General features: G+C 33.8%; 1 protein-coding gene across 1 annotated transcript; it reads right to left on the bottom strand.

Moving 5' to 3' along the window:
- Nucleotides 1-302: 302 nt before the first annotated feature.
- Nucleotides 303-8,066, bottom strand: LOC105461485 (vitellogenin-1-like; the record flags this gene model as incomplete). Its single annotated transcript, XM_011707978.1, has 6 exons — nucleotides 7,945-8,066; nucleotides 6,800-7,494; nucleotides 5,771-6,592; nucleotides 2,773-3,826; nucleotides 1,110-2,693; nucleotides 303-727 (listed from the first exon to the last, which is right to left on the bottom strand). Coding segments are annotated over exons 1-6 (4,611 nt in total), but the record flags the coding sequence as incomplete, so codon positions are not given.
- Nucleotides 8,067-11,424: the final 3,358 nt, after the last annotated feature.

Here is an 11,424-nt window from a genome sequence, read left to right as displayed (position 1 = left end):
TATTCTCCAAACTTGACCCCATCGGATTATCATCTCTTCCAATCGATGCAACATGCACTCGCTGATTTTTTCAATTACGAACAAGTAGGAAAATGAGTGGATACATGACTTGCTTCAAAAGTCAGCTCGTTTTGTAGTCGCGAAATCCAACTTTTGTCAGAAAGATGGGAAAAAGTAACAGAAAAGAAAAAATATACTTTGACTAAGGTATTAATTCATGTAGTTCTTATTGAAATAAATGCGTTTTCTAAAAAAAAACCGACAAAAACTAAGTGTATTTCCTAATATTTTACATTACAAACTTGCTTTATTTCTTTACTTACATAAAGTAGGACACGTTCTCCGTCATACACGGCGTAGATTTGATTATATAGCGAATAAACTACGATCATTCCGTCCAGTTGATAGATTTCAACGACTACTTTATCATGATTTGAAGTGTTAGCTGGCTGACCGTTAACCGTAGCTTCGAGGCGATCATTCGATTTCTGCAGATAAATTTCTTGATCTTCATTCAAGATTATCCGGATCTGTTTAGTACTATCATCCATTTCTCGAGCCATGACAATCACACTCATATCTTCCCGAATACTTAAAGTTTCTTCGGGGTTAAGAGGATTCCGCTTTGGATAAGTAGTCATCATCACATGCCAACATTTTCCCAATTTCAAGGGATAGACCTTTTCGTCAAAAGTAACAACTTTTGTTTTATCGAGAGCGCACACAGCTGCAAGAAAAAATGTTCATAGTTAGTCTAATGTTACAATCAATTTTAATATTATAAATATATTTCATATGCATGTATAAAAAAAATATATATATATATATATATATATGTATGTATGCATATGTATATTTATAGATACAAATAATTTAAATAATATTTTACAAGACATTTTATCCATTATTATTATCAACAACAATTAAAAAAATGTTCAAAGATCGAATTTGATTGTGATTATAAAGTAATGCAAAATCATCAGTTACTGTGCATTACAATTCAAACATTATCTTATTTTTATAACGATCAATATGCCATTAATACATTAAATTCTTTTTTTACTTTGATATTTATCAAATACTATATTTTATGAAATTCTGTAACTTACATCCTTGTAATTTTTTCTTAAGACACTTCTTCAGTGAAATATCTTCGGGAGACTCAAAAATATTTGACAGAGAAAACGCCAAATCCGTTTGCGAAGTGCGCAAAGAGATTTTTGCATCATCATCTTCGATCGACAATTTTATCTCCATATCGATAGTGTTCTTATCAAGACGCCTCGAGTTTGACTTCGTCTCATTGTTGTACATCATAGGATCGGCTATCTTCAAGATCATTGCATTGGCAAACGCAAAGAAACGATCTGAATTCGTGTTTATTGATATTTTCAGAAGATCCTTCAGTTCGACTAATTCGCTGGCTTTTCGACAAGTCGGTAGCCAAATGTTGCCTTGTTTTATCTCTTGCCGACACTTCTCGACTATATCGGATTTCATTGCCATTTTCACGACATCGTCAGTGCGAGTCCAATTTCCCTTGAGTCTAATCGTCTCTCCGTTCGCACAATTTCCAAATCGCATCTCAGCTTTATATTCATAATTCGGAATTTTCTCAATCGCTTTCTCAAAGTTCAGAGGAAAGCTTTGTGTTGATTGTTTGTATCCAACAGCACAAAACTCGGAGAAGACATTTCCATTTGGCGATTGAACATTCCAATAGAAAAGGGCCTGCAGCTTATCCTTTACAAAGCTTTCTTGCACAGCGAGGGTAAAAACGTGGTAGTTATTATCAGCTAAAACACTTATATCAAAAATATGACCAAAAGAATTTGGATAATTAATATCTTTGCTGATTTCCTGTTGGAATTGTTCTTTCCTCGCCTCGCTCTGCGGGCGTTTGTCAATTGATGCAGGAATTGTTGCTTCCGAACTATTTCTTACATTATTGAGTATCCCTTGATTGTAAGTCATGTTTATTTCTGCTTCCTTAAGAGATAAGATTATGTCGAAACTTCTGTAACGAGCGCCAAGATTTTTATAAAACAGTTGACAAAACTCGGTAGCGGCTTCAATTCCTGTTTTCTTCGCCGCTTCACTGTCAATAAGATCAGCCTTTGCCGTAAACGTCACACCACCTAACGAAAATTCCATTCCATGCGGTTCCTTCGTGTGCACTAGTCGTGTGTCATTGCTAAGAATTACAGGTTGGAAATCTAGAATGTCATGTTTTGCGGTATAAGGAACGACGCTGTGATGAATCGCTGCATGCCCGACGCCGTATTGATAATATTCACGCGGTTGTATCTTTAGCTCTAATTTCTTCGTCGCTCCATATTTAATACTTAAACCAGCTGGTATAAAGAGCTGCGTATTGACATCGATGCCAGCAATGTAGTGCCTGTTTTCGAAAGGCGTCACAAAGCCAATTCTGCTTTGAGACTTTTCATTTAATATCATATGACCCGCCGCCTTTAATTCCATAAAGTGTTCAGTTTGTGAGATTGTGACCTGGTGAGATCCTTCTCTGCTAATTCTCATTAATTGCGGTATCGTTAAGGTGTAGACGAACGGTAGACCAGTTTCAGTCGGGAATCCCAACGTCATGTCGTAGTGGTATAGGCGATTTATATTTTTTGATTCAAAAACTTGTAATGGTGACATCTGCATTGACGCAACATAATTCATAAACACTGTAATACAACAATAATAACAATTTACATTACCGAAATCAACAATAAGAATTTAAGAAATAAATTTCAGAATACTTACTATTGATGATTTCTTCAAACGTTTGATTGTCGTACGGATGGAAATCTGAACCTAATGGACTGTCAAAGAAGATATTTCCTTCAAAAGGTTCTGCATCTTCGGGCTTAATACCAAGCTTTTCAATAGTTTCTACAATAATCAATTTCTTGTTATCCAAAGTGGGCAAACTCATCCAGGGCATCTGATACCATATATTTATTAAGCTTTTGATGCTCGATGTTGCGTATGATAGTCTCGACAGAGGTAGATTGAAACCACCGTAAGATTGATATATATCAATAGATGCATCTCTAGATATAACAGAATCGTCGCTACTAATCGTCTGAAGGATGGCAGTTTGCTCAGTGTTTAAGGAGGAGATTTTCATCTTCTTAAAGATGCTTTGAGAGTAATTTTCAACGTCAATGTCAGACTTCAATGACTTGCTAGCGATACGCGCCTTGTCAGCGAGCTCTTTCCACTCCGGTTGCTCCAAATCAGCGAGGGCATTTATGCTAGTCTTAACGGCAGAATTTACATGTGGATTCTCATCTTGATTAGTGAATTCCGCCATTCGCTGCAACATGGACATGGGCGGATTGGTCTTCATTATGATGTAAACAGCTGCGCAACGTATTTCGTAGGCCTCCATTACATTTATGTAGATCTTGTAAGCGACGGATCTGGCTACTCTCGGGAAGTTTTCGCTTAGTTTGTTTAGCGACTTGACCATCATCAAACGTTGAAATTTTGATACCGGCAACGTGCCCTCCAAATGCGGCTCAAAAATGGAGAGTATTTTTGGATGACCGAAATTACCCAATGTCATAATGTACGTTTGAATTTGACGACTGTCGCCTTTCTTGATAGCTTCTCTCAATCGTACACCCATATATGGGATATACTTTTCAAGAATCGCATTGTCATGTTTGAAGGCCGTACGACCAAAACTGTAGATTGGATAATAAATATACGATTTGTTACTTAGGGTGTAACGGGCCAATTCGGCAAATGCTAAAGGTGCGGTTGTGTTCAAAAATTTCTGTTGCGTTACTTGTTCATCAGTAATCAGTTCCTATACAGAGATAAAACGTTAAAATTAGTTTACGTATAATTTGTATTTACTGGTAAAAGTATTTGAACGATGGGAGATTTAAGAGATAAAAGATTAAAGAGATTCTCTAATTTTTTAATTTCTTACACGCTGTTTCAATATTCATGAATTGTTCAAAAAGGAGTTCAAACGTTTTAAGTGATTTGGGAAACACACGGGGAACGTTAAGTTCTTTTTTCTTACTCAATTTCACTTGCTGAATCAAAAAATCGTAGTTAAAATTGTCCTCATATCCGGGAAATATTTTTTTCTATTTTAAACAGAAAAAAAACAACGACTGATTTTATCATTTTATCAAACCATGTCTGTGAATTTCTTTTTGTTTTTATAAAAATATGTTTTTATGCTATTTAATTTCTCATTTTTTTCTCATCAGGACTTGAAAATCTACAAGTTACCTTAAGTTATTGTAAGGAAGTTTTGATGACAATTCTAATATTTCTTTCTAAGTTCTTTCGATTTCTTTTTATTTTATGTTACGCGCCCAAATAGCGCTGGGAATTGCTTTGTCTCCCCTCTTCGTCCTTTGTCGTTGTCCCACGACGTGGCAAGATGCGAGTAGTGAGTCTTTGTTAAATTTGGCTAGCGTGCGGACTATTAATCACGCATGTGATCCTTGTACATTTTTTCAATATATATATATTCTTTAATTTCATGTAGAATCGGTTGTAAATTTATTCCATAAACCATCCCCCGATTTCTACATTATGTATACATTTTAACTTTTGCATCGAAATATCTCGAAAAGTATAAATAATGCGGAAAAATGTTTTTGATAAAAATAATACAGTCTAAAAAAGGAAAAATAATTTTCGAAAGAAATCAATTTTTAAGATCATTCAAGGGTACCGTCATTTTTTTATGTAGGATTATATAATTATTTAAATAATATTTGAAAACCGCTCGGAATTAATTAATAAAGGACGGAAGAGGTGGCCAAAAATTCGAGCAAGAAAAAGGAGGTTTTAAAAATAAGAAAATCTTTTAATTACAGTTTCGTAAGCGCAGCGATACGTTAACTATACTATATGTATTACTTTTATCTAAAACATTTTTCTGCATCTTTTATACATTTTAAAATATTTCGATGTAAAAGTTAAAATGTATACATAACTTAAGGTAACTTGCAGATTCTCAAGCCCTGATAAGAAAGGATGAGGACTTAAGTAACATCGAAACATATTTTTATAAAAACAAAGAGAAGTTCACAGACATAGTTCAACAAAGTGATAAAATCAATAATTGCTTTTTTCTGTTTAAAATGTGAAAAAAGGTGAACCCAACATTCTCCGCGTGCTTCCCAAATCGCCTAATATGCATGAACTCCTTTCTTAAGTGACATAACGTAACCTTTCATATGATTTTAGGTTCAAAGAATTTTATTCTTTATAAGATTATAATTTATAACATAAATATATTTTAAGTTGGTCTATTAAATATAGTTTATATTAAATATAGTTTATATTTAACAGCTTGACATTTCTAGAAAAATGGAAAGAACTGAAATTCAAACAGTGATTTTTCTTTTTGATAAAACGGTTTCCGAAATATTATAAAATTCGAGTTGGATGTTTTTTGGAGAATAACTGTTTTATTTTTCAAGAAAAAAAATTTGCTCAAATTTCAGTTTTTTCTACTTTTCTAGAAATGCCAAACACAGCAACTTTGAAGTGCTATCAGATACTAAAGCAATTTGACAGATTAACTTGAAATTTTTACGTTATATATGATCAAAAGATGAAATTATCCATTAAACCCAAAATTATATAAAACACTTTCTATATATTACTTAAGAAACATTTCAGAGCACTATACTATATAGTATATAATAGCATATCGTATACTATTCGTATAGTATACATATAATGACACTATACATTCGTATACTATGTACTGAACACTTACGAAAAATGCTGTAAGATATTCTGCCGTAGGTGCGAGCGCAGTTTTAGGAATTTTCGAAATAATCTGTGCCGCTTGTATGCCCTCGAGTTTCCCGTTCTTTATCCAATTTTTAATGGTGATAAGAGCTGGACCAGTTCCGGCATCCGCGATGGCGTGACGAAAAACATCCCATAGAGTTTGGTTGTATAATTTCTGATCCTCTTCACGAGTAACTTTATCCTTCCGATTGTCGTGGTATACCAATTCCAGTAGATTATACTCTACCTCACCAATCTGTTTGGTATTCATAGTGCGAATCAATCTAACCAGAATTGTGAATCGCTCTAAAGTCTCGGTGAATGGATGTTTTAAAAGATCAACAGCAAGATATTCAATTTCCTCGGTTATTTGACTGATCAGGCGGGCCGCTACCACATCATAATTCTCTTCGGACGTTTGGATGCTCCTGCCATTGTATCCAATGAAATAGGGCAACAGTGGACTCTCCGGAGCCTCGTCCAATTTTGGTTTAGGTTGCAAGTAATCGTGCTCCTCGCTGTTAGAGCTCGAGCTACTTGAAGAGCTGCTACTCCGTTTGAGTTGGCTAGAGAACGGATTGTTGTAAGTATACACTAAGTTTCCGGTTGACACGACATTGCTGGCTCGCATAGGATTGGCGATCAGGCTTGTTTTGACTAAAGTTAGATTCATACTACTGTAGACAGCGCCAGAGTACGTATCGTGAATTTTAGAATTCATAACTATTTCGTCCGTCATCACGGACGATTTAATAGTGAAACGTTTCAGGTTGCCCGAGATGATAATATTAGACGTAGATGATCTCTGTAACAAATATACAATTGCATAATAAATTTTACTCTCCTTCACTGTTGCGTACATTTTTATTTGAATTAGCATACATACAGGAATATAGGTAAATTTGAAGCGAGAGAGTTTCGCTAAATCTCTTATTCTTCGTACAGTCCTCAATCATATAAAATTTTATCAACGAATGTAGTGACAGTTCTTATCTGTCAAAATCTAACTTACCGTAAAAAGTTCGTCGTTAGATTCTGGTTTCATTTTGCCAATTATACCAGAATGGTAAGCCATTCGCTGCTCGCATCTGTTGTAATTCTTCGTTTTCGTAATACCGAATTGTCGACCATCCTTATCGAGAGATGGCAAGGATACTGGTATATGATCTTTATATTGCACTGGTGCAATATTGTAAATGACTTCGCATTTGCCTCCGACGGAGTCCTCCATGACTTTAAATGTACCAAAGGGTTGATTGTCGTCAGGCATCTTATTGCCCTTTCGGTCTCCCACTATCACATTCTCGCCGTCTATGTCAATCTGTAATTGACTTACAATACTCTTTAGCAAATTCACTTCCCAAGTAGGCACATCCTTGTCAAACAACACATCCCGGATCACTCCATTCTTGAGCTTGATCTCGAAGGGTTTTCGCGACAATGAAAGCTCGCGAAACTCAATGTCGGCAATGTCATCCCAAATACTCAGCAATACTTTGTTCACGGTAGCATACCGTGTCTCAGAAACCACAGCTTCTAGCCTATCCTGCCATGATTCCTGAATGGTAAGACCACCTTTTATCAAAATCCCAGAATATTGTCCAGCTAGTTTGTTCAAGACCGTAAATGTCCGACTTTCTATAAGATAATGATATTCATTTCCAGTTCCCCAAGCACGAGGGTAAGCATTGGCTACGGCCGCTCCAACTACCAAAAGAAAGAATTATCATTTTTTACAAGCATGTTTTAATAAATGAAACTTGTAAATTTAGATTAAAAGATAAATGTACAGAATTTTATTATATTGCTGATTTTTATATGTGTGTAAATAGTATTTCTAAATTCTTATTTCTGTATATATATTTTTGTCTTAATGTAACTGCTATTGATTACATTAAATTCTATAATATATAAATTATTATATTATTAATTTTACTAATAAGAAATTTGTGAAATTATTAAAGGGAGAAATGAACTTCCATAATTTTGCATAAATCATAACAGTAAAAAAGGAAACTGTAAAAGTTTTAAATCCTCAAAAATTATTTTATTTTACACGTGAAAAAAACATTTTTTTAAAAACACATTAAACAATGGGAAATAATATTACAATTTTCGTAGAAATTAATGTTGCTTATAATATTGATGTCTACTTACTGACTAGGACAAAAGTCAGATGGAACCACATGATACGATGCGAATAGTGTCGAATGCAAAATGAGAGCTCCTTCTTCTTAATCAGATTTATATATGCGCTCCGTATATCATGTCAGCTTCATCCGCGCGACGTGATGCCCATTGATTTGAATTCCAACTTGAACTTAAAACTGTAATGTTCCGTGACACGTGATAAATTGTTTTAACCTTGTACACACTAGAATTGGACTTGGTACATCCTGGTAGTATAATCGAGTTTGATTGAAAGCAATTCACCGTAATTGTAGCATACTTGGAAAATTGAAGACAAGATCGTGACACATATTATACTTTTAAACAAAACAATGACTTCGCCGAAAATATGATTCATTTCACCAATTGTTCAAATGTCCACCTTTATTAATAAATTACTATGTACAAGCTATATTGAAAAATTAAAATTTATCATAATAATGAATCAAATACCGAAATGTAATCGAGAATTAATCGAGAGACGCTGTTTACAATAGAAAATGCTAAAATTCATGATTTTTTACACGATTTCTTGATAAAAATTAAGAAAAACTAATTTATATTATAAATTATATTTAATTTCAAAATTTGTTTCAATTTTTCAATGTCTTGTCGATCTCTTGTATAAGTTTCTTATATCATTTACAAAATATGTAATCTTAATCATTAACTCGTATGTCTATATGGTTTGCACGATTTCCATTATTCGCACGAATTTTGACATGTACAGTTCTACTACGAAACTAGTTTTATCTCTTGTTCACGTTCATTTTTTTTTAATTTTAATTTCTGACTAATTTATACACTTTTATTATTTATTTATTTTATTATCGTTATTTATACAATTTTATCTCTGCGATTATACGAATTGTGCGAATTACTACGTTGGAGGATATACAATTTGCCCTTCCATGCAGCTCTTCAACTGCATGGTCAGCAGTCGGAGGTATTGATAACTGGCTTCCTCGCCCACCAACCGCGGAAGGATATACACTTAAAAAACAAGCGAGAGTTTATAACATAATTGTCACTGAAGATAGCTAAAAAAGATAGCCTCTCGAAACGTTTGACATCTATTGCGTGAGAATAAAGTAGATTATGTGAAAATTAAAAATTACGTACTAATAACTGCGTCGATTTCCATCTGCCTTCCCTACTCCATATTTTTACATATTTTTTAATTTATTTATTTCTCTTTCCACGTATATTTATTTTATGTTGTATTTCTTAACTTACTAAATAATATTAAATAAAAGTATCTGTAAATTTGACGTATCATATTATGAAATTTAAATTATTTACATGACTCTATTTTCAATTGGCTCTGATTTTAATTTTTGATTTTTTAATTGTCTACAATTATATAAATATATAATAAATAAAATAAATAATCTTGTTATTACATTTAAAAAATTAAATAAAATCATATATTATCAATAATACTAAAGCAACAAATATATCATAGAAAATATTAAATTCTAAAACTTACTTGTATTTGTATAATGAGATAAAAATATTTTTTACTTTTCTGCCTTTAAAACATTAATTATGGTATTTAATTAAAGATATTAGGGACATAATTATATAAAAATTATTATTCCTTATTTTAAGTTTAATCTCAAAGCAAAATTATAAACAGAGATGAAATATATAATTGTTAAATTAATAATATTGACAATATGTGTATATTGATCGTATTCAGTAATTTTGACGTAATGTAACGAATGTATGCGACTACAAATTAACATTACATTCTATCTGTTTCAAGATATCGTCGGCATTTGCACAAAAGCTCATTTCATTGAAAGCAGCTTTATGTATTTTGTAGAATTTAATCCATCTACGGCGTGCACGTGACCGTTCATTTCAAAGCAGTATGCATTTCAAATGAAGTATGGGCAGTTACAAACTTTTCAACACTTTCGGACGTTTCATTTCTGTTTCAGTTCGACATTAGCACGCATTATCATATTTGTCGAAAATTTTGAATTCGTTTTCGCGACGGACGTGGGAAAAAAATTTCCAAGGAACTTTAACGCCCGAATATATTCGCGACAAAAACCGTCAACGTTCACGCTCTGTTCAACTCCAGAGACAACGTTCCATATTTCACGCTGACATCAAACCGAGTGTAAAACACACGTGCACGCGAAACGTATATGCATAACCGTCTGGCAACCTCATTACATCCATCGTACTCGACATATGAATACCTTTGTCTCGCTACAACCGCAAAGGTTCATTATAATTGGCTGAAATTTGCGAAGCTTCTCACGTCGCTATAATTACGCCTCCGGTTTATCCGTTTACTTCAACACGCCGCATGTGTAATATACATCACATATACAATATATAATACGTATATCGTACATACGATTTTTTTATTTACAATTTTTTTTTATTTACAGTGCATACTTTTATTACGTTATTTTTTCATTGCGTTATTATTACGTTACATAGAGAATGTTACATAATGATTGCGTTACGTAATGAATCCTGGGAGTAAAATCCTAAGAGGACTTGAGCAAATAATAAGTGTCATCTCTTAAATTAATTTAAATAGATAAATGATAAAATGGATTTAAGAAGATTCAAAAGGATCAAAAAGAGTTTATTGTTGCAAACTGGGAACTTGTGACAAGTAAAGATCTGGCGTTAAATTTCAGTTAAGGAAAATGTTACTCCAATTTTTGAATGAAATCTGCGATTGCTAGATTGTGATGGTAAGAGTCCGGAATACCCGATACGTACAAGCGTCTTCCAAGCGCTTCTACTCCACGCTCTGTGATGCGTGGGAGACGGATGAAGAGGATTATTCATGGCTACGTGACGCGCAGCCGGCGACGCCACGTCTCATCCGTCGCTCGACATTCTCGCGGACGGATAGCGGCCGTTTAAATGTATTTTCGCTAATTAATCTCGAGATTAATTCGCGTTCACGCTTCACGCCACGCCAGCAATCCAATTTAAATTGCGCGGGAAGCGGTCGGTGGGACGCGCATAAATTGCGTGCAACAAGATGACATGGAAATTACATCTAGGAGAGTTTCTTGCAACAAGACGCAGACGTTTCCTATCCCGCGAGAAGACGCTAAGGCGAATTGATGTATTTTGCGCGCAACGGCGCGACAATTGTACACGCAGGAGATGCGCGTCGTCCGAGATCCCAACTAGTCTTTAGTCCGATAGTTTCCGTCGCGTATCCTTTTGTCTGTGACAGAGACGAGTATACACAGTTCACGAATTTTATCTTGAAGAGGAAAAACTGAAAAGAAAATATGTGCATTTTTATAAGATATGTTACATTATATTATATATAATATGTATTTTTTAGTTAAGTCTCATTAACAACTGTTTTACTGTAGTTTTAATCTTTTCAATATTTTTCAAAAATGAAAATATTGAATTAAGTAGATTTTATTTAATTTTCTATCTGACTTTCTTTATTATAATATGATTATGTTTAGT

The sequence above is a fragment of the Wasmannia auropunctata genome, unplaced genomic scaffold, assembly GCF_000956235.1.
Source record: "Wasmannia auropunctata unplaced genomic scaffold, wasmannia.A_1.0 LD286705.1, whole genome shotgun sequence".
In the NCBI taxonomy this organism is placed as follows: Eukaryota; Metazoa; Arthropoda; class Insecta; order Hymenoptera; family Formicidae; genus Wasmannia; species Wasmannia auropunctata.
The sequence above is the reverse complement of the archived record's forward strand: the minus strand, read 5'-3'. Positions and strand labels throughout refer to the sequence as shown.